Source organism: Lycium barbarum, chromosome 1 (genome assembly GCF_019175385.1).
Source record: "Lycium barbarum isolate Lr01 chromosome 1, ASM1917538v2, whole genome shotgun sequence".
Taxonomy (NCBI): Eukaryota; Viridiplantae; Streptophyta; class Magnoliopsida; order Solanales; family Solanaceae; genus Lycium; species Lycium barbarum.
Genome location: NC_083337.1, coordinates 151,860,972 through 151,884,862, shown reverse-complemented (window position 1 = coordinate 151,884,862; position 23,891 = coordinate 151,860,972). Strand labels below are relative to the sequence as shown.

The 23,891-nt window shown below is 35.3% G+C and overlaps 2 protein-coding genes across 3 annotated transcripts; both read right to left on the bottom strand.

The window, feature by feature from the left end:
• Positions 1 to 671: 671 nt before the first annotated feature.
• On the bottom strand, positions 672 to 3,854 carry LOC132644477 (GDSL esterase/lipase At1g71691-like). Its single transcript, XM_060361075.1, has 5 exons — positions 3,527 to 3,854; positions 2,823 to 2,944; positions 2,076 to 2,315; positions 1,536 to 1,785; positions 672 to 1,102 (listed from the first exon to the last, which is right to left on the bottom strand). Exons 1-5 carry the CDS (start codon positions 3,786 to 3,788, stop codon positions 882 to 884), a joined length of 1,095 nt encoding a protein of 364 aa, XP_060217058.1. The 5' UTR covers positions 3,789 to 3,854; the 3' UTR covers positions 672 to 881.
• Positions 3,855 to 7,522: 3,668 nt separating this feature from the next.
• On the bottom strand, positions 7,523 to 18,735 carry LOC132644465 (suppressor of mec-8 and unc-52 protein homolog 1). Of its 2 annotated transcripts, XM_060361068.1 has the most exons (17): positions 18,556 to 18,735; positions 17,285 to 17,495; positions 16,347 to 16,499; positions 15,568 to 15,616; positions 14,691 to 14,774; positions 14,223 to 14,326; positions 13,578 to 13,664; positions 13,413 to 13,466; positions 12,106 to 12,201; positions 10,541 to 10,668; positions 10,248 to 10,374; positions 10,078 to 10,137; positions 9,851 to 9,958; positions 9,481 to 9,581; positions 9,160 to 9,257; positions 8,744 to 8,795; positions 7,523 to 7,874 (listed from the first exon to the last, which is right to left on the bottom strand). In XM_060361068.1, exons 1-16 carry the CDS (start codon positions 18,585 to 18,587, stop codon positions 8,749 to 8,751), a joined length of 1,539 nt encoding a protein of 512 aa, XP_060217051.1. In that variant the 5' UTR covers positions 18,588 to 18,735; the 3' UTR covers positions 7,523 to 7,874; positions 8,744 to 8,748. The 2 variants fall into 2 exon arrangements, with proteins under 2 accessions (XP_060217051.1, XP_060217047.1); XM_060361064.1 differs by lacking the exon at positions 9,160 to 9,257 and having other exon boundaries at positions 18,556 to 18,722.
• Positions 18,736 to 23,891: the final 5,156 nt, after the last annotated feature.

The window sequence follows — 23,891 nt, the reverse complement described above, 5'->3', positions numbered from 1 at the left end:
CATGCACTGGATTGTCCTTTGTCTAATAGCTCTTCACATCTGTATGGGATAGATGTTGTAATTTTAAGGTATCATTACATAGAAATTAAGAATCGTTCTCGTGACTCCTGATGGCAACTGGCAGATAAGTTTGAGCCAGCGGGTGTGACCTAACTCATCCTCTTCAACATAAAGTGTGTAAATAACTGAACCATTATTGAAGAAGTTAATAAGTTCTCATCTACTGTTAAAAATATAATAATGGTTGCAATGACGCTCCGCATTCATCAAGTCAAAATCACAACCTCATTTGGCTTATGGTTATTGATCCTTAATAAATATCTCCCTGCCTACTATTGATTTCTCTTTTTCAATTCATAAACACCTCTCTATCAGAAAAAAGAATACATTTTTCTTTATCCTTTTGAAGCATTGCGATTGGTGATTAACTTATATGGTAATTCATCTATAACAAATTATTCACTAAAAGTCACTTATGTTTATTTTGTATTAATAAAGTCATTCAAGTTAAATTAGCTTCGCAACACTTATTTCGTTTGTGGTTTGTGACTTTGAGGGAAAACCAGTCTAACTTAAGTGACTTTATTGATACAAATCAAACATACGTGACCATGTAAGTTATTTACTCGCATTTGTGGTCCTTCACAAATTTGCAGTTAAATATGATGATCTTTTGAAGAATGATAAAATTATAGATTCGATGGCAAATATATCAGCAACTGCCTCATGATTCTCCACGATCCAATGCTTGCAGAACAAGATAATATTGTGAACTAAATTTAGCAAAATACCCACAACACAAGTTCACTACACATAAGTGGGAATTAGCTGAACAAATTCAATTTCTTTCCATGATTTTCCATAGCTACTTAAAAGAAAAGTCAAAGACTGGCAAGTTGCTGAATATTCACTGGATAAACAACATCAGGGCCACCATTGAAAGCCTTCCTTCCAAACAAGATGTTAACTGCCTCAGTTGGATGAAATGCATCCCAAAATATGTATTGTTCTCTGTTAGCACATGGTGTTTGGAATGGTAGACATGTTATTTGCCCTCTGTTTCTCCCTACCCCACAGCATCCCTGGTTTACTTGACTAAAACCTGTAAAATCATTAAGAGAGTTGAAAAGAGAGAGTTATAGCATTTGCTTCCAAGGATAATAATATGCAAAATCCAAGAGATCTTCATGATTTAGATGGAAAGTGAAAAAAGAAAATGAGACAAAAAAGCTAGTAATAGGTGTTGTAACAATAGAAGGAAAGGAAAGGGAAATGAAGAGAAAGGGGTGGAAGGCTAAAGGGTTCAATCTCTCTCGTCCTTTTTTTTCCCCCCATTTGGAAACATATTTTTATTTTTTAACTTATATACATTGATAGTGTAATTTTGTTTTGCACTATCAATATATTTTAACTTGTTATAGTTGGTTGATTGCCTCATTTTGCAAACTACTAGTTCCACTTACAATCAAAAGAAGATGAAGAAAAAGATAGGAAGAAGAAAGGTAGCCGAGATTTATGGAATAATATTGACTTACCATATTGTCTGTAATTAGTAAGGAGATCTTGGAACAGATTCCTGATGTCAATGTAAGAAAATCTGAAGCCAGGGAGGTTGGTATTTAGGTTGTTGAGCATTGATCTAACATTGTTATGGAAGGGTAGAACAAGTTGATTCACTTCCTCTGAACATGCACCATTTTGACTTTGTGCAAGAATGCTTGGAATACACCCCATTAGTCCAACTCCACCAATCACAAATTTTCTTGCTCCAAGATTATATAATCTCTGCAAATTTCAAGAATTAAAGGAGGGAAAAGAAAAGAAAAGGAAAAAATTGGTTAATAAATTATTGAGAAGTGCTTGGACTTCTCAAAAGTATTGCCTGGTACGTGTCAGATCCTCCAAAAACATGCATTTTTGGAGGATACGACACAGATAAAACAATATTTTTTAGAGAGTCCGAACATAAACTCTCAGGGGAAATCTGGAGATGGAACATCATTCTTTGGAAGAAAAAGGGAAAGAAAACATACTACAATTTTCCATAGTTAAAAATTACAAATAGAGAATCTTACTATAAGCTGTTGATTGTACTGCTGAGACAAGAGATTGGCATATTCTTCAGCATTATATTGATTCTTTGTATTATAATTAGGCATGAGGTAATTATTAAGGTAGTCATTGCTTCCCAATCCCACAAAGAAAATAGATTTAGCTAGTGCCTCTGCCACATCTGCTGCTCCAATATTGTTTCTCATTTGGTTCAACGTGCTCTCAAAATTTGTGATTTGCTGATTGAATGGAATGCGACTTACCTGTAAGAAATTAACAATTAAAAATACAATTAATTACATGCAAGATTATATTGGAAAAAAGAAGCAATTGGTAGGTGGTAGAGGTGAATTGCACTTACTTTTATTTATTAAGTACTAATTTGGTCATGGATTTATTGTTATAATATTGAAAGTGTCACCCATTGGGTTCTACCTATCATAAGATCCTTGAGGGTTGTAGGGTCATATAGTCTCTATTTTTCCTTTCTCTTTAATCCAAATGCCTACTTCCCTTTTTCTTGGGAGGGGAAGTGTTGAAATGTCATTTAACTTTATATACACTAACAATGTAACAAATATTTACACTATCACGTCACAGAAAAAAATAGTTACATGTAATTTCTTAAGATAAGTGAAATTGATAATCTAAAAATAAGGTTAAGTCTTACTACTACAAGATAAATTATATCAATGGAGTAAAAAGTAATTATAATATTAGTATATATTCAATTGAATTAGATAAATATTGCCCAAAAAAAAAAAACTTACAAAGTTTCTGCCAGTAATATCAAGAATGCCAGCAGCAGCAGAGGCATAGTTGATTCCAAATCGCATTTGGTCTCCAGAAGCCTGGGAGTGTGGTGGAATGAAGGGTAGTCCAAGCAATTGAGCTGCATGTACAATTCATGTGTTAATGAATCAATAGACAATAATTCCTTAATATTATGTCAAGAAATTTTTCCATACCGAATGCTATCTTTCTATTTTAGGAAAAACAATCAAGTATTTCCTTTTTCATAATAAAAACAGAATGTGAGAAACACATACTATCACATTTTGCATTTTTATTGTTTATGATAATCCTACACATAACCCATAGATAATAATCAACATGTTGTTAACAAACATCGGGGCGGAAAACCAAAAAAAGGAATATCTAGGTTGTGGTGGAATAGACAGAATTCCTACGAATTGAAAAAATCTTGGTAGAAAACGTTTTCTCCTTTAATGTGTCTTAGGTAGCGCGTATCCAAATTAGTCACGCCCTCAAAACGGCAAAACAAAAAACAAAAAATCAACCTACCCAATTAAATGAGTGAAATCACAAGCTAAATTGAAGCCTGTTGGATAATATATAACTTAATGATACTTGACATAGTACTCATATTACCCTGTAATTAAAATAAACTGCATACGCATCTGGAAAATGAAGTATATGGAGAAAGAGAAACAAATTAAAATTGTGTGTATACCAATAACATCAACCATGGTGAGACCATTGGAGAAACGACCAGTAGGGCCACCATTAAAATCAATGCCATAAGGGAAATAGTTAGCCTTTGCAAAAGAAGGCAAGTTATTGTTGTTGCCATTGTCTATCAATGAGTCTCCAAATATAAACATGGCTGGCACCATTGCACTCCTTGTTTCACCTCCTTCTTCTTGACATATTGCATTATTCAACAACAAAAATAACAAACACCCCAAACACATTAGCCTAAATATTTCAGCCATTTCTTTGTAAATGGATTTTCTCTTCTTTCTTTGGTTAGTGTGAGAAATGCAAGTTGAAAGTGAGAAGGTGGCAAAGGGTTTAATAGGGGGTGGGGGGGGGGGGGGGGGGGAGGGAAGGAATACGCGGTGGTTAGAGAGGAGTAAATGGATTCACCTGTAAGTTGCTTTTTGCAGTAAATGAGTGATAATTGATGAGTGAGTTAATAAGTATTGATCTTGATAATTTAATTACTACTTTCTATGTCTCATTTTTTCTGCTAGCTAAGTACAACAATAAACGATCATCATCGAATGATATATATATATATATATATATATGATATGCTTTGCTCGTTTCTTTTCTATTATTTGCTTTCACTAATTATTTCATGTATGTCTATTTGGAATGATACATATCAACATCTTTCTGCAAAAATTCTCGAGAAGTACATTAGGCAAATGACTTTGGGACGTTTAAGTAGATTGATCATTTATCAACGGTCTATTCAAACAAGTATTATGAAACTTAATTTCACGTCGATTAAAAAAATAATACATACGAGGTTTAATTTATTAATTTATTCTTATTTATTAGTAGATGTTTCTTTAAGAATTGAGTAATATTAACAAACAAAAAAAACTATATTTACTTAATGTTAAGGATAAAGTTTGAAACAATTACCTTGATTATTTAAAGTGACGATTATTCTAGAACAAACTTTTTAGCTAAAGTGCCTATTAATTTGGGCTAGAAGAAAATAGATAATTGGACTAAACTGCCCCTAATTAAATAGGTATTGAGATTTGATCACATAGCACTTAATAGGGACAAATCTGAAAAAATAAGGTTAATTCTTTATTGGTTTGATAAGTGAACACTTTTTTTAACCCAAAAAAAAAATGCTAAATGGACACTCTTTTTATCCGGAGGGAGTAGTTTTTAAGGGAGACATTGGTAAATAATTTTGACTCTAACAATATCATTTACATCTCTTTGAACATCTTACTTAATTAATATTCCACAAATTACAACAAGAAGTAATAACAAACGTAGTGAAATTCCACGAGTGAAGTATGAGGAGGATCTAATGCATACCTTACCCCTATGTTGAGAAGGTATAAAGGTTATTTTTGATAAAGATGAAAAATATGACATTAGCAATAAACAAAAACAACGGCAAGGCTAATGCGACAACAGATAGTCCACAAATTAAAATTGTAAAACTTAATTTGGGGGAAAAAGTTAATAGATGCTTCTCGTTTTTCTAAAACATCACATTTTTTAGAATAAAAATTTCAAAGGGCAGAACGACTCATACTTATGATCAGAGAGATTATAATTTCACCTAGAAACTCAAAAAAGAAGACATTTAAATCAAAGAGTCAGCGTCACAAAAAATGAGAGGGAGATATTAGTTGAGCAAATAAACAACACAGTAGTTACTGCTATGGATAGAAATAAATAAATAATTGCAGGCTGCAGCCATGTATAAATACATATATATGTATGAGCTGTGACTTAACAAATGATTGGTCCCTTTGGGAGGCAGAGCATTGCGCGTTTCACATTAATATAATGCTGCTTCCTTCATTACTTTGCTCCATTTGCAGTTGGCCGGTAACAATGAAGTCTCACATTTCCCAAGATAAAATCAAGTGCTTTGGGAAGGTTTAATTTATGACAGAAATAAATACAAGAACTTTTTTTTTATTTAACTTCTTTACACAGATATGACGAAGTTAAAAGGGGCAGGGTGGGAATGGCTTTCGTGGCAGATAAGATGAGAGAAGTGAGGCTGAGATGGTTCGGGCATCTCCAATAAGGGGGCATTGGTTGTAGCAGGATTTAGGAGAGGTAGAGGTAGGTCGAAGAAGCACTGGGGAATTATTTAGACAGGAAATGACACAGCTTAAGCTTACGGAGGACTTGACCCTAGATAAAAAGGTATAGGGGCCGAGAATTAGGATAGAAGGTTAGTAGATAGCCGAGTGACGTAACATTTTACGTGGAAGAGGCAGGGGGTAGCATCTTCTCCTCTTTTCTGTATTAGTAGTATTATTTAGTAATCGTGTAGTTTCTTATTCTTCAATTGCATTACTATATGTTGCTTCATTTGCTTTATATCTTGTTACTTTGTTGTCATATTGTTCTTTTAATCCGGCTTCGAAAACTTTTCTTTTGAGCTGCTATCGGAAACAACCTCTCTACCCCACAAAGGTAAGAATAAGGGCTACGTACGTCCTACCCTCCCTAGATACCTTTGTGAGACTACACTGGGTTGTTGTTGTACACTGATAGTGAAAAGAAATTTACATTATCAGGTCAATAGGCCATAAAATTCGATATTAGTGACTTGAAAAATCAACAAGTTATACTTGCTATAACATGTTAAAGTGTAGGTAATAACAGCATAATTTTACTTTACACTAATATCAGTGCATATAAGTTGAATATTTTCTTATTTCAGATTTTTGATGAGCATGCAGAAAGCTTGATTTTGTGTGTTAGAGACAGTTGGGACGGTTGTATAGCATTTACTACTACTGGCCTTTGTTAGACTTGACTCTTTTGCTATTACATTTACCCTCCTGAAAAGCGTGATCTGCAATACAAGTATGCTTTTCTGGTTCTTGATAAGAAATTGTTTGACATGCAACCAAAAGTCGTATGTCATTTATGTCATCATGTGAAGTTGAAATTGTTTCAAGTATTTCTTTTTATTAGTAGATATTTCGAATTTTGGATTCCTCCAATTAGCCCGATATAAGTATTGTCGAGATTGTAATAATATTTGTTTTCAGGATCTTTCTCCAATAAATTGCCCCCATGTTGGAGAGAAAATATTTTTAAACCTAGCTAGTTTTTTCTCGATAAAAATAAGCACGAAGGCATACTAAAGGGTGAAAAGAAAACGACATGTATGTTACACTTCATAACTATATGTACGGCCAGCCAAATGACCAGCAATTCAGCATAGTCTACTCTAAGCATGTGAGAAATTCTAAGTGTGTTTTACGGAAAATGCAAATATTTAAGTTTGTTACACAACCTAGTGGTAATAAAGATGGATAACATGTTTCACCCTCCACCTATTTGTTGTAATTTAATAAAGAAAGGAAATTTTTAAACATGTCATATTGTAGCTATAAAAGCTCCTCGTATAGGAGATACTGAAACGTGTGATTCCCGTCTAAACGAATTAACAAGAAAATAGTGTCAAACGGAGGGAGTAAATTTTAAGTCATGCTCATAAGTTTTCAGAATATTTCTTATAACTTGCATCTAGGCTTGGTGCAACTGGTAAGAAAAAATAAGGCCGTCGACAAAGGTTGCAGATATGGGAAGAACTTTTGCTACTACTATACTACTTGTAGTCCAGTTTACCAGTGTTTTAAGTATTACGACTTCATAAATTTACAATTAATAATATTAACAGTTCAGACTTATAGAAAGGATCAGAAACTAGGAAAATCTGGATAATTTGGACGCGGACTTTAGAACACGAAAACATGGTAAATTAACAAAGCAAGCATCCCTTATCACTCTCGTTTATTGATTTATTTCTTTGTCTTTTCGAGCTCTTTATAAAAATTCTACGATATAACTTTTCAAATCTCTTCTTTAAGTTTGACCAAAATCAAAAATCAATCTGTAATTCGACATACATAATTGGATGACTTAATCTAATGGAGGGAATAATGAATAAAGCCATATCGAGACATTTACGAGAACTTACAAAAATAAGAAAGGCCTATTACTCAAAGCATAAATTTCTTTTGCTACTAAAGGTTTTAGTAGAGACACTCATGAGGCATCTGACTGAATAGACTACAGTTCAAATAGAAAAAAGATCAGAAATCGGAGATAAATATACATCGATTATGAAAATAACATTACACTAAACACCAAGTTTTACTGTATCATCCCCCCAAAGTCAGCACCAGGAAACAATCTTGCAAAAGGCTTTTCCACTTTTACACGAAGGCATTCAACATGGCAAAGAATGTTTAAGGCTTCCATAGCTTCATGGTGCAGTCTTCTCCATAGGTGGCGACAAGGTTTATATGGGGATGGTGAGTGATACCAATTACATCCTTTTCATGTACCTGCCATGAAGCACAAACTAAAACTCAGCGACTTGCCTTTTATCCAGTTGCAAAAAGCAAGAACTGCAAAAGTCCCAGGACTCAAAACCAAAAACACCAAAAAACCCACCTAGAAATTTAATGCATCCGTGACGAGGAATAACTACCATATTCGACATTCAACTTGACACTAAGCAAGTGTATGTATATACATGTGAATGCACAGGACACATGTTTGTGTGTTGTTGTTGGGGGGTTTGGGGTGGGGGGTTTACAAAATACTAGTTACGGAGGATTTAGAGGAAACGATAGAAAATAGTCTTATGTACCATAATCACTGCATAAATGTTGATTAAAGCATGATTTGGTTTAAAAAATGAGAGTGGAATCAAGACCGAGGAGAGAAATAACCACAGAATCAATAAAATCATTTTATCTTATGTCGCTACCAGGTTGGTTGGAGAGGTATTATGAGTAGAAAATGAGACGCGTTAAACCAAAATATCAAGGGTATCCACTAATTTTTCGTATAAAAATGAGGTAAGAAACTGAAAACCAGAACACATCAGTGGGTTATCATTTTTTAAAACACACATTTAAAAAATCAATATCCTCCTTGTACTCTGTTATTTCATCTTTTAACAAATAAAAAAACATTTAGCTTTAGCCTTGGCAACTAGCAGCATCCATTTACGTGAATATGTACGTCTGAGGTACATAAGCACATATCCCAGCAATGATTGAGTGAGCAAACAAGAGACAAGGAAAGCAAGAGCGACTTGTAACAATACGAAGCTCAAAGTGCTAACTCTACAAGTATGACTTGTAACTGTGACAATAAGTAAAGAAGAACATGTGGTAATGAACTTCATGTCAGAGTTGAAGCTTACCTTCATCAGATGTTCCAGTTTGTTTGATTGATAACTAAAGCAGTACAAGTTTCTGTTGGAATGCACAAACCACATCATCAGCATAAATGGGATAAATCCTTACATCAATATCAATATTAACACTTAATTAAGATCGATAAGTGACACGTCTAGTGCTGGAAAAAGAAACAGAAAAAAAAAATTGCCACTGTACAATCAGCAATGGTGGTTCAAAAGTAGATACAACAACAACAACCCAGTAAAATCCCATCAGGTGGGGTCTGGGGAGGGTAGAGTGTACGCAGACCTTACCTCTACCTTGTGAAGGTAGAGAGGCTTTTTCCGATAGTAAGGTGGTTCAAAAGTAGATACAACAACAACCCAGTAAAATCCCATCAGGTGGGGTCCGGGGAGGGTAGAGTGTACGCAGACCTTACCTCTACCTTGTAGTGATAGGTAGAGAGGCTGTTTCCGATAGACCCCCCGGCTCAAAAGTAGATAAAAGAGAGCAGTAATAGTTTCAGAATAACTCGACCTAAAATATAGTAATTAAGTTCAATTGTAGAGACAACTGTAGCAGCAAGTCCTTGAAGTTTGTTAAATATAAGAGGAGAGAAATCTTCAAGGATGAAATAAAATCAAAATTCACCAAGGTTGCATCAAAGTCACTCTTTCTCTCTTTTCCTTTTGCAATAAGAAATAATAGCACCAATCTCAAAACTCCAATAAAGCAGAGGGACATAAATTTAATATTGTACCTGTCTTCACCTACACAGTAAATCCATTCCCCTTTTGGTGATAGACAAGCAGCCACAAAGTCTCCACCTTCTCTTTTACCAGATGAGAAACTTTTGACAACCTACATGACAATCACAGCATAAGCTCACTTATTATTTGCATTCTTCTCCAAAATTTTGAAAGATTACAACCATTTCAGTCCATTATCCCTATATTTAACTTCTTTTAGAAAAAAAAATTGACATTCCAATTTTTATGAAAAATCTCTGTTGCTTGCCAAAAATGCTTCCATTTCCCAACTGGTTCACTCCTCTTTATCTTTGGCAAAGGGAAAAATCTCCCAAAATAAAGAATGGGAAAGAAGAATGATCCTCAAACAACAATGCTTACCTGTCCTTGAAGTGTCATCAGATAAATAGATGACGTCTTATTGCACACTATAATGTGGTCTGTATTCTTAGGGAAAAGATGGACAGAATTCACAGATGCATCACCACCCTGTAGAGGAAAATATTCAAACGAGTTCAAAAATACAAAATTGTGTAAAAGAAAGAATAGAGAAAAATTAACACATAATAAGTAATATAGTGGCAATATGCCCCAGGCAAGTTGAATACCCTTAAAGGAGGAGGTGGTCTAAATGTCTGCAGACACTCTGTAGTTTTGGCATCCCAGACCTGATTTGAGGCAACTCAGACAAATTATGCACAATAACCCCAATAAAATAGAAATGGAAAAGAAAATGGCATGCTTCTCTCAGCCATCACTTGAAAGGCAGTAATCTCACCTTCACTGAGCCGTCACTAGATGCGGTGATGACTCGAGATCCATCAAAGGTAAAGATGGCATCATTCACATAAGATGAATGTCCACGGAATTCTTTTAACAATTTACCTGACTTCAGGCCATGAATTCTACAACAAATGAAACAGAGATATCAGGCATGCTTCTCCCAACCAAGACCAACAGTAATTAATTTATCGCTATAACAGCGCATCTGAGGATATCATTTAGCTAAAACCACTACATCTACCATCTAGTGATACATGCCATCGCAGCAAATGGTCAAAGGATAAAAACCTTGCTGTGCTGTCAAAGGATGTGCTTAAGATCTGACTTCCATCTCGAGAGAAGACAAGACTGGTGACACCCTGAGAATGTGCACGTTCAAGGCGACGCAAGCACTGACCAGTCCTTATACGCCAGACCTATAAAACACAGTAACATAAGACAAGCAAGCCAAAACCAGATCTAATACGTTGACATTAGGAGGAAAAATAAAAGATAGATGAGTATTCTTTTGGCTAAGGCTAACCGCACAAGGAGCCATTTTATAAGTAAAAACTTTTATTATGGTGAGCACAAAGCAACTGCTGTTCTTTACATGGGCTGAAGTATATCTGTTCTCCTACCCATCCTGCATCTCCAAGCTATATTCAAGTTAAAAGGCATCACCCAATTTACATAGTAAGAAACTAAGGAACATGTCCCACAATTAGAAGCTATGGAAATGCCAAAAAGGTGATTTATATATCCTCGTTCCTTAAAGCACATGTAGCTTCTGGAGCCCGAGGATCCATTCTAACCGTTGAAAACTTGAGGAAGAGGAGGGTGACTCACATCAGTTGGTGTCACATGTGCACGCAGTCGGGGAAGATGTGAAATATTTGCCAATTCATTGCCAACTAGCGCAACGACTCTGAGACATGGTATGGACTCTGGAATACATTTGATATTGAGTGGGTAATTTTTGGTCGGTTAAGACTGGCAACTAAGTTGGCAAGAACGAAGAGGTGGAGATAACGAGGGAATCAGGAAAAAAAAAAGGAAGGAATCAATAGACTTTTGTAGAGTTCGTAAACATCTTTGTACATATTAGAGGATCGTTGTTATTTTTTTAAAAGTTTTGGAGCACCTACAAGATTCAGGTTAGTATAGATTGATGGATATTTATTTGTAGTGAATCACATGCTTAACTAATCCTGTATATCACTTGTTTATGGGTTATTCAAAGTAATATTCAAAGAAATATAAATAAACATTTTATCAGAAAATATCATATTTAAGCCTGGTATTAGTACTAGTACTAGATATACTTGGAATATGCAACAGATACACTGAATTTGACGATTTGTACTTCATCAAAAAAACTGATGAATTGTTATGTATTCCCTAAATTTCATAGCTTACTTATCTTCTTATTGTATCCATATTAAATATGATACTAATCCTGTACCATATACAATACACCAAACCAACCCATAAAGATGAGATTAGCTTGTCAGACGTCATTAACAACAACAACAACAACATACCCAGTTGAATCCCACAATGTGGGGTCTAGGGAGGGTAAAGTGTACGCAGACCTTACCCCCACCTTGGAAGGTAGGGAGGCTGTTTCCGAAAGACCCTCGGCTCAAAAGAAAACAAGGAAAACAAGGGAAAAGAGTCAGATACGGACAAGCAAATCAAAACAATGAGAAAATGAGAAATAGCAAGAGCAACTGTTGTATGTGAGCAGATACATCTTTATATTGTAATTTTCGCTATGCAACTACTTGATGCCTTTTGAATGAGGTCTTTTATTACATCAAAAAAAAAAAAAAGTTTTACTGTATAAAGCTGAATACAAACTTAACATTTACCTTTATTTTTCCATCTTGTGACCCAGACGCAAGCATCTCCGAGTCTCTGCTAAAATCAACACAAAGCACAGCATCGTCATGCATCATAAAAGTTTCCTACATAAATATACAGCAAGTCAGAAAATACAAAAGATTCACCACGAGCATGAATATCCCAAGTTCAAAAAATAGCTAAACACAAATTCAGATGCATCACGATATCCAAGTCGTCTTTCAGCTTCATCTGACTAGTATAGGCAAATTAAGACAAACAGCTGCTGATTGGGAAAATGAAAGCAGCAGGAACCCAGCACGATAGACGATACTTCTTTTTTTTTTTTTTTTTTTTTTTTTGATAATGTTAAAGAATGAAAAAAGTCCCTCATCGGTGGTTAATGAGATGGGTGGTCTCCTTATATGGACTTGGGCAATCCTCCCCTCATAAGCTAGCTTTTGGGGTTGAGTTAGGCCCATGATCCATTTCTTTACATGATATCAGAGCAGGACCCATCTCACACGATGTTGGGCCCACAAATTAAATTGGCCACGCTCCAGATGTCCAGCCCTGGGCGTGAGGTGGGGTGTTGAAGAATGAAAAAAGTCCCTCATCGGTGGTTAATGAGATGGACGGTCTCCTTATATGGACTTGGGCAATCCTCCCCTCATAAGCTAGCTTTTGGGGTTGAGTTAGGCCCATGATCCATTTCTTTACAGATAAGTAATAGACGATACAACTTGGAAACTATGAAGTGGTAATACCACGAGCTACTCTTTCACCAAACAGCCTGATGAGTATTTAACAACACACAAAGATGCTCATATTACCACAATCATTATACACCTAAAGAAAATTCAAAAAGACAAATGTATCAGTAGCAAAAACAAGCCAACCGACTAGGTATGCACAAAACAAGATTCAAACCCCTTATCCTCCACCCCCCAACACCAAAAAAGGGGAAAAAATGAGCCTATATTTATGGAATTATATATAACAAACAGCTTATATCCCTTTTGATAAAAACAACTCATATTTAGATTTAGACAACTTTGCATATTGACATTATGAAGGAAGAGTTGCTTAAGGAAATTCACAAGACAACTCACATACAGCTGAAATATACTATATCTTCTATTCATTAATATATTTTACGGCAAATATATTGCAGAAGTTACTCAACTGCACTGTCAAAAAGATCAAATATTCCAGCAAAGATTTAAGCCGATAGTCACATACAGGGATGAAAAACAATGGAATTAAGCTTGAATTCCAAGAAAATCAGGCCCAAAAATTAAGCAGAAAATTGAAAATAAATAAACGTGTAACTCACATCCGCCTGGTATTGAAGATCCTTCTTCAGTTTTCCACTTATGTGATCCCAGACCTGGTGAGTAATGTCAAAACAAATTGAATCAACTCCATACCATCAATTAAACATAAAAGAAAAGGAATAAAAGTAAAAGAGAGCATTGGCAGAGACTTAGCTTTAGTATACCTCAATAAATCCATCAACTGAGCATGAGACAAGGAATTGTCCATCCGGTGAGAACCTAGAACATTCTGGATGACTCTTCTTACCAAACTGCAGCACAAAATTCACTAGTTAAATAAAATTGCCAGAACTAAATTTCCTATTCACTCCCCCTTATTACTCCCGAAAAGAAAAAACGGACAGAAAGCTTAAGAAAAAAAGAGATTAGGAAAAATAGCTGGACAAACATATCTAGTGAGAAGCCTATTATCAGAAAAGGACACCATTAAAAATAAAAATGGAGAGATAAAACATGCATGCAGGTGATTAACCAGCTGAGAGCAGTTTCAGCATGTGGGTAGATTCGTAATAGGAACTTAAAAAATAAAAAAAAATAAAAAAAATAACTTCCCCTACTGCTTTGACTTTGCCAAATTACACAATTAAATAAAAGAATTAAAATAAGATAAAATAGATATACAAATAAATCTAGGTCACCGTGTTTTTAAATTTCAGAGACTTTTGGAGCAAAATCCAAAGGTTGAAAGTTTGATGTCTCAACAATGTAGCTCTTTGATGAAGTTATAAGTTATAACCATCCTATAACATGCAGCACAGATTTTCCATCTAACGTGCAAATAAATATGAGTTTAATATAAATCAACAAACCTTAATAGTGTGACCGAGTGTTGTCGGATACATATCCTCTTCATCTTGTTTCATAGCAGCTGTTCCTCGGAATAGATCAAACTGTGTTCCAGGTGGCAGTAAACCTGAAATGTGCCAGAAGATAATAACATGCACAATTACAAAGTCATTATTGTGTCATGTTAGCAGTAACAACTATGTCACCTCTTTTGTTTTTATTGTTTAAAAACTAATTCACCTCTTATGTGAAGTCACACCGCTGGAAGCATAGCATTAGAAGTTACATTAAGCACTTGACATAAGATATGGGAACCTCATCCTTCTTTAACAAATATACGATTTCATCTAAAATAGGCATGTTCAAGATTGAATAATGCAATATGAAAAATTATCAATGTTTATGCTCAGAAGTTTAATGTTCATTACTAACAAGTCAATCGAGAATCTAAAGGTGGGATTTCCTGCAGTGATGAAAATAATATATCTCACCTTGATGCTGCTGCCATTTCAAGGCTTGACCAATCAAAGCCATTAAGCGTGATGGTGGAACAACAGAAACCTCAGCAGAAAGTGCTGCAAGCCAAAACAGATATATTATAATCTTAAGTGTATCCATAACCAAATTATGCATTAAGTATATATATTTGACATCACGACACTCCAACCATTCCAATCCATAAACTGTTCAGCCCTATTTAGTACTGTTTGAATAAATGTACTTCTTAACCATTTACAAAGACGTGGAGGGCCACTATAAGGTCATCGCTATGCAGATAAGATAGTACAGATCTCACAGTATAACATATTAAGAGATCACATAGATTAGAATATAGACAGTCATGGGAGGAATTGCAACAAGGAGATGTTAATCTGGTGGGAATGTGGGATGAAGTAATTGGAAAAATAGTAAGATGCAGCTTTCTATGTAGTGGTTCTTAGGACAAGGGATTGGGTTAGGAAGTACACTTTCCCTTTACTTGGCAGGAACCTTACGAAACTACTTTCAGAGGATTTACTTCAAATCACATCTCAGGTGGCCGTTTCTTTTTTATGAAGTAGTCACATCTCAGGTGGTCGTTTCTTTTTTATGAAGTAAGTAGTCACATCTCAGGTGGTCTTTCAATTCCCCTTTGAAGGAGTTTAACAGGTTAACGAGCTTTACATTCTTCTTGGCACCATGCATCTATCAAGCCAGATTGCTAACATTTGTTTACTCGGAGTACCGAAATGAAACAACTGTTCTCCTAAAATTTGCTCCCATGTTACATATAGAACAGCATACAACACATATTGCAAATATCTTCATTCTAGATTTCCTTTCAAACTAAATATTTTATCGGTCTAAGCAAAGTGAAATTTTGGCAACCTTGGGAAATTTGGGCGCGCCTTTTCTCCTTGGTTGAATCATTATAAGCCTGCACATATAACATTTGCATGCAAAGTCAAAAGCCACATTCAGTCAAACCTCAAGTCAAGGGTATCAAGACAACTTCAAGCAGTTAAGGATACGGCAGACGGTTAAGAAAGCCACATGTTTCACATCATCAAAGACAGGAGGTTGAGCACAAGTAGAATCATAAGCTAAGTTGCGCAGACTCTTCATTTTCTATGCCGAACCCGTCTCGACACGAGACTGGGATGGGTGCGGGTGTGGGATACGTCTCAATTCAGTCAACCAACTTCGGATGCTTTGACCGGAGGGAAAATTGAGATTTTGATTTCTCAAAAATAAAACATAAAACAGATTTAAGACATGGGAAATGGAATGCCCATCTTGGAGAATGAAAGATTGAATTCTACATTATACATGTAAGTTTTCCTAGAATATTTTTATAGCTCTATTTTTATAATTTTGAATTTTCTTAGGCGAATCCTAGCGTCCGTATCCGTACCCGGATTCGCACCCCCAGATCTTAAAATTTAGATTTTGCCGAATCTGACACTCGGATCCGTACCCGTATCGGATACCTGTACCCGAGTCCGGGCAACTTCGATCATAAGTAAAAAACAGGTAATAATTGTCTAGTTAACATGACATGCATTGTGAATAATACAAAGAACAACAGCTGAGGTGTCCAAATCTCAACTAGCGCCTAAAAAAAGGACCACATAGCTTAATCATTTCTTTTACAGTATGATTCTAACCTCATGTGGATCAAAGTAAGTCCGAACTAGTAGATGTTCGAGCCGTAAATATCTTTCTGGTTGTTCTTGTTTCATGACACCCATCACGTTGGTTTGCCTTAAAATAGCTCGTGCAGTATCCATCTCTCGAAGTTCAATCATTTCTAGAACAATCTATCAGATAAAGGAAAGAGTCAGGAGCAGAAAAGGTTGTACTGAACAAAGACAGTAAAAGGGTGATCAAATACTTCAGAGAAAACCAAGAAAGGAAAGCAATATTTGCACATAACATTTTTCCGTCAAGCTGATGTTCATCTGAATCCAAAACCAGATTGTCAAAGAAGCACATTGATCTAAAATTTCAAGTTTTACCCAGTGTACGTATGCAACAGTCAAACACAAGAAACTGAATTCTACAGTTCTGCCCAGGTGCAAGTATGCAGCACACGAGAAACTGAACTCCGAAGTTCAGCCCAGTGCAAGCATGCAAAATCACAAGACATGAAATCAGCATGGCAGTTTTTATTTTTTGTGTGTGTGTGTGTGTGCGTGTGTGTGTGTGTGTGTTTGGCGGGGTCACACACCACACTGATAAATGGTGTACTAGACAGTTTCCAGTTCACTGTGATGTCACTCTTTCCCTCCCAGGAAATTAGGCAGAGCTGCTAGCCTTGGTACTAAAGCACCACCTATGCGATCTAAAGCGTCGAACCTGTCGTTGCATCTAGTTTCAAAGCTCCAGTGTGCCTTAAGCAAGCCTTTAACAACACTTCTACGTACGTCACAACAAATACTATTCACTCTCACATCCAACATTTTTAATACAACTCTCAAGCAACTTTGAATCCATAAAAAGAGTAAGTAAGAGGATAATAAGCATAAAACACACAATATAAAAGAGGATAACATACTAAAGTTTAGGCATTAAGGTGTCTTTGAAACAATGAAGAGGTGCAGACCTGCTCATATAAATCCTCCAGTATCTTTCTAGGTAGCTTAAGTTGTGCAACTTGAGGTAGCACTGCATCCCATCTTCCACTATTAATATCAGCTATAAAGGTTTCAAGGCTGTCCACAGTATTAAGAGAAACCTGGCATTCATTTTGCAATGTCTGAAAAGTTTGATGCAGAGAGTTCTCCTTGCAGAATTGAAGAACTATCTTAATGACACTGCAAGAAAGAAAGATAATATTATCTCTCAAATACAACAACAACAATAAGATACTCTAATGATGTTCCCAATTGATATGTCTGCAAGGTAGTATCTTCAAAGCGAGCGATGTCAAATGGTTTTCTTGGTAAAGAAAAATGGTCCTGACAGCAAATAGCTCAACTAACTAATCAAAAGAAGACTCAACTAGCTCGAGCTGCTACTTATACATGCATCAGTTAAAAAACAGCTTCCATCCAGTAATGCGCACATAAATATGGGTCGATGAATGCAACGGGCGCCGAAAGAAGTCTTCTTGTTATACATGAAGCCCCAGAATAAAAGATTGTTTATCCAGATCAAGCGTGTGGCCTAGTGGTCAATGAAGTGGGTTGAGAACCATCAGGTCTTAGGTTCAATTCCCAACGGAGGCAAAAATATTAGGTGATTTCTTCCCATCTATCCGAGCCTTGGTGGATAGAGTTACCCTGTGTTGATGGGAGGTAGCAGGTTCCCCGTGGAATTAGTCGTGGTGTGCGCAAGCTGGACTGAACACCACGGTTATCAAGAAAAAAATGTCACAAGTGCTGCAAGAAGTTTTGTTTATTATACATGGTGCCTTGCTTAACCAGACAAAAAAGACAAGGTAAAAATTGCAGCTTTAAATAGTAGCACTCTCTATATCACTTTCCCTAAGGTATATCCCAATCAGTATCTCTATCACACGCATTATGAATCAATCAACTACACCTAAACTACTGTTGATGACTATATATCAAACCTCTAAATCCATTCTGCTCGTCTTTTCCTATTTTTTTTCTTTTTCTTTTTTTTATAATGGTGGTTTACCAGCCAATTGCAATGCTGGTTAATTCTCAAAGAAGATTAAAGCAAATGGTACTACTATTAAAGTTACAATTTTTACCTTGCTTTTGGTCAGAATAGGCAAATTCTACTGTCATGGGGCACCATGTATGACAAATAAGACTTACATATCACATAAACATACCCATATACAAACAAAACAAGGAAAGAATTCATACTAACTATTATGTAAAGGGATTAGAGTAAGAAGCTTACTCTCGAGCTTCGATTTCCAGTGTAGAAGACATTGTTAAGCTCTGCTTTGAGTGTTAATTACCAACAATAATAATACATACACAGAGAGAGAGAGAGATGTAAGGGTTTTGTCTATGAACTGAAGCTTTCAAGAACCGTTGCCCAGTTCTCAACTATTCTCATTCTTGGGCCTATTCGATGGGCCTATAAATGTTCTTTTCAAACCTAACCTCTCCATTACTTACACAAGGCTTTAACCTTTGGGCCACATTTATAAATACTGCACACTTGTATACGACCCAGTGTAAAGGGTCCAATTGCCCATGAAATATGCGAAATGGGATAGATTTAGTCTTCATTTAATACCTGGGGTCTTATATGTCCTCGTCGTTACTGTTTGGGGTCAAACTTGCTCCTGAACTGTGTGAAATGGAATAAATTTGCACTTATTAAGGTACTTTCCTATCACTGTCTGAGTTTTGGCTTCGTTAAATAATTTTAGCAAAAATAGCTTACGAAATAGAATTTGGAGTTTGGGAGTGAGAACCCGATTGCTAGTCTTGACGGATCTCCAAAAATTTGGATGGATGGACAAAGACTTGTCTTGGCAGATCACCATGACGTTTAGTAGAAATTGTGTTATAACTTTAGAACAAATTTATCACAAGTTCTAAAGGTTCACATAATTTTTTTATGGATATGTAAAAATTTATTTTGCTATAAATCCTGACGGATCACAAAACTTTAGTATAAACTACTTAATATATATTTCGATTTCACTAATAACTTTTTATTCCACATAAATTTTAATGCATTTTAACATGATCAATATGGAGGTTGTTAGTTTATAATCTCGGAATCACTTGATATCCACTGACCTAGGCCAGAAGTAAGAAATTCAAAGAACGGAAAAGGGCCAAAAATGTCCCTAACCTATTGGATTGGCTCAAAAATACCCTCCTTCACCTATTGGTCCAAAAATGCCCTTCCTTGTACCCATTTGGACCAAAAAAGCCCTCAACGTTATCTTTTGGCTTAAAAATGTCCTTAAAACTAACGGTTAACTAGTTGACTGGATGAACCTTTATCAAAAAGCTACGTGGCAATGTATGATTGGTCCAACTATTAATTCAATGTGAATTAAATATATCATGTAATAATGTTTTTGTAATTTCAATAAATTTCGTAATTTAATTCACCACAACCCTCAGTGCCAAAATTGATTCCTTCAAACCCAATTCTGGTCACTCTATTGCAACTGATGAACACCTTATATGCATCGGGCTAATACAGTGGTTAGGGTTACCCGGTCCAGAAATGGCACGGGTCGTATCATGGGGAAGTACTTGGATAGAATCAATGTTAAGATTAAGGAGCTAAAAAGAAAGAAGAAGACAACGTTGGAATTTGGGGTTATGATCTTTAATTGTTGGAAATTGAAAACCTCATATGATGAAATGTCACAAAAAGTTCAATTTTGATTGTGTGGGAGATTTCTTGTATAAATCTAAAGTCGGGTATGGGTGTTGGGAAAAAAAAAAAAAGTAATTTGATTCACATTGAATTAATATTTGGACCAATCATACATTGTCAAGTGGCTTTTTGATAAAGGTTCATCTAGTCAACTAGTCAACCGTTAGTTTTAGGGGTATTTTTAAGCCAAAAGATAACGTTGAGGGCATATTTGGTCCAAATAGATAGATGGAGGAACATTTTTAGACCAATAGGTGGAAGGGGAATATTTTTTAGTCAAATCCAATAAGTTAAGGACATTTTTGACCCTTTTCCGTTCAAAGAAAGATATGCATCTTATTGGTCCACCCAAAATCTAAAACTAGATGTGGTCCTAATTGTATAATGGACTTATAAATGGTAAGTGACTCTCTTTATAAACTTTCCCTTTCTAGGAAGTAACTCTCAATTCACACCATCAGAGACGAATTCTTTCTTTCAATTCACATGCACTGAAACACCAAATTTTCTTATTTTCTTTTAATTTGTTGATTGTTCTAGAAACACAAAACCAACATATAGAAACATCAATTTTAATATAAATAATATTATCATCAAAGTTGGATTGTGTTTGATAGACACGCTTGAGGTCAATTTCAGAGATTCAATAGGAACAACACTCAGTTAGTTAAGGTGTCAAAATAAAAGAAAAAAAAAGGAGCAAATTTAGAGGGCCGCATATGCATTAAGCCTTATCTTTATTATTCTCGGCGTACCCCAAAGTTTGATTTGTCCTCATTTTTTTCTTGAATAATTCCCCCAGAAAGTACAATAATTTGATTCCCATATTAAGCTACACTGCTCATGCAGTTTGTTGGCTTTTTCCTCTTTAAGAAACAACTTGTAAAATCCACCTCCATATATTGTTTGCCTTATTAAGATGAGAATTAAAGCAACTGATTGAAAATAAAACAGTATTTTGCTAGTGGAAGGGAATTTCATCACACCTTTAATTTCTCTTTTACCTTTTTGACCTTTGTCTCAGTAATTGCAAATTTTACTATTCATTAACTTTAATTATTCCTGATTTATGGTTAGATGCATATATAAATATTACTCTCTTCGGTCCATTTTACTTGTCATTATATTTTTTTTGCACCCCCTTAAGAAGAAATTGACTAAATTATTCTTATTTTTTTTATCTCAATTTAATACAACTATCTTTTTCACCGCATTAATCTCTCTCCACATTTATTGAGTAAAATAAAGATGAAAATTAATAGTTAATTATATCTTAGTTTTCTAAAATAACAACTACTTTGTACCATCTATCATTCGTAAAGTGGATCGGGAGGGAGTGCATTTTTTGTAGCTATCATCAGAGCAAGTCTCATGACTCATAAACAAATTATGACTTAAATCATTTACACGAAAGTACACTAAAGAAAGGGTAAATATTTGCTCACATTGTGTTTATACCTAACTAAATAATTAACTTTAAGAGTTAACAAATCAAAGTAAAAATGCATAGTATTTAATCATGGTTAGGTGATATAAAATGTATATACAAAAACATAGTATCTATACTCATTAGCTTGGTGTAAACACTCAATACGGATAAATTTACCCCTAAAGAAAGTTTATCTAAAGATGAAATGCAAACAGAAGGAAAACTAAAGCATATAGACTTAGGACCACCTACAAATAAAGGAGGCTTCAATTGCAAAAGAGGATCATAAATCTGAATACCATTTATAAAATGGACAGAAAAGGTAAACCATTTAACTCTCTATAGCAAAATCCAAAATTTCTAAACCTAATATCTGACGAGCTGATAAGTAACCAAAAATGGAAAAATAAGACTTCAAGTGGTGGTCCGAAATCGAGCCAACAATGAAAGAAGAACATGTGAAACTTTCCATCAAAACCTTGGCTTATACATATTTAAAAATAAAAAATAAAGGGTTCATTTGGGTTAGCGGATTGTAAATAGAAGTAGCTAATAAATACTTAGTGTTTATAGGTATTTTTAAGTGGTGAAACTAATTTTTTTTCCAGCCGATCTAGACAAAATACCTATAGGCGATTTCTTTCCAACTGTAGAGCCTTGATGGATAGAGTTACTTGATACCTGTTGCTGGTGGTAGGTGGCAGGTATCCCGTGGAATTAGTCGAGGTGCGGGCAAACTGGCTCAGACATTGCAGTCATAAAAAAAAGTGGTGAATCTAATTTTATAAGTAAATATTACGTGTCTGAATAAAAGTGTAGCAGGATTTGTGTGGCGAGAATTAAATCTGATAAGCTATTTTTTCGGTGAAATGGCTGAAGTATCCTTACCTTTTTAACAAAAATAATTACTATAAATTCATAAGTATCATGAACGGTGGAGATGGAACAGGGAGGCATTAGGAGCTTTTATTTTGCGAAAGGTATTTTGAGAATTAGAAAAATATATAAAACTAAAAGTGCTAATAAAATGAAAAGTTATAAATTGTGGGGGAGGCCCGGGGGGTGGTGATCAAACTTTTAACTCTGATTTTGACTTATAATTACTTTTAGTCGAATACGTAAATAAGCCAAATATCCTTCTAAGATATGCGGATCATTTTAACCCACTCATAATTTTACCCAAAGACCCTCAAACTATAAGATTAATGTAGGTGAACTTTTCTTTTTTGTTCAAAAGATAATATTTATATATTACATATGCATTATAACAAAATACCAGGTCATTCCAGACATCCTACTATTCCGATATATGTATAGTTTTATGACTTCATCCGATCTAGAGTATCTTTTGCTGGTTGAGAATTAGGGGCCGGAGCTAGTTTTCCGATTACGGGTTCAGTCAAATTCATTAACTTTGATTTAAATTCTATATTTATCATAAAAATTCTATTGAATGTATACAAATTATTAAGTTAAATCTCAATAACTTAAAAGGAAGGGGAGCCTTGGCGTAACTGGTAAAGTTGCTGCTATGTGGCTAAGAGGTCACAGGTTCGAGCCGTAGAAACAGCCTCTTGCAGAAATGCAAGGTAAGGCTGCGTACAATAGACCCTTGTGGTCCGGTCCTTCCCGCACCCCGCACATGGCGGGAGCTTAGTGCACCGGGCTGTCCTTTTCAATAACTTAAAATAACTAAAATTTTAAACTCATAAACTTCAAATCTTGGTTATGCCTCCGGTGAGAATTACATTTTGTCTAAGAAATTGATACTCATCAATCAATCCTTTTGTTTAAAATTTACATAACATTATTCAATTAACGTACTCTTCTTTTAGGATAAAAGTGAACCTGCGAATATCATAATGAGAAAAGAGCTAGGAAGAGTCATCGAACTCGAATAGCTAGCTTGCATAGGAAAAAGGTAGCATACCACTAAAGGATGTGGTGCAGCGGATGGGTCTGCTCCTTCCTTAATCAGAGGTTTTGGGTTCGAGCCTTGGACATGAAAAAATCCTTGGTAGGGAGCACCCTACCCAAATAGGTCATATACGACGCAAATCCGAATATAGTCATGCTCTAATACGGATACCGGATGCTTGATGGGCAACAAAAAAGGAAGGTACTAGTATAGTAAATAACATGTAGTAGTAGGGATCTAGTAGCTCAGTTGGTTGGTTACCTGAACTCTCACCTTATTGGTGAGGGTTTAAATCCACACATTATAATCCTCTTCCCCATTTTCCCTTCCCCTAACCCCTATGTAATAAAAAAAAATAACAATGTAGTAGTACTTATGCTTTTAACTTATGAATTCAATTAAATTGTTTAATTTAATATAGGCCATTGACTTGGTGAAAGTCCAAGAAAGAGTGTAAAAGATGCCAAAATGAAATGAAAAAAAGAGGGAAGATCCATGAGAAGATCTTTTCCTTCAGTTCCGTGGACTTCAGACATG

Bases quoted from the DNA above. Each gene is read 5' to 3' on its own strand.
- LOC132644477 (XM_060361075.1), bottom strand. From the start codon at position 3,788: ATGGCTGAAATATTTAGGCTAATGTGTTTGGGGTGTTTGTTATTTTTG. The intron at 1,786-2,075 runs GTAAGATTCTCT...TGAAATTTGCAG, and splicing joins AGTACAATCAACAGCTTATA to AGATTATATAATCTTGGAGC. The intron at 1,103-1,535 runs GTAAGTCAATAT...ATGATTTTACAG, and splicing joins TACTAATTACAGACAATATG to GTTTTAGTCAAGTAAACCAG.
- LOC132644465 (XM_060361064.1), bottom strand. From the start codon at position 18,587: ATGTCTTCTACACTGGAAATCGAAGCTCGAGA. The intron at 10,375-10,540 runs GTTTTTATCCTT...CATTTGTTGTAG, and splicing joins TCCTTTGACAGCACAGCAAG to AATTCATGGCCTGAAGTCAG. The intron at 9,582-9,850 runs GTAAGCATTGTT...ATTGTCATGTAG, and splicing joins TGATGACACTTCAAGGACAG to GTTGTCAAAAGTTTCTCATC.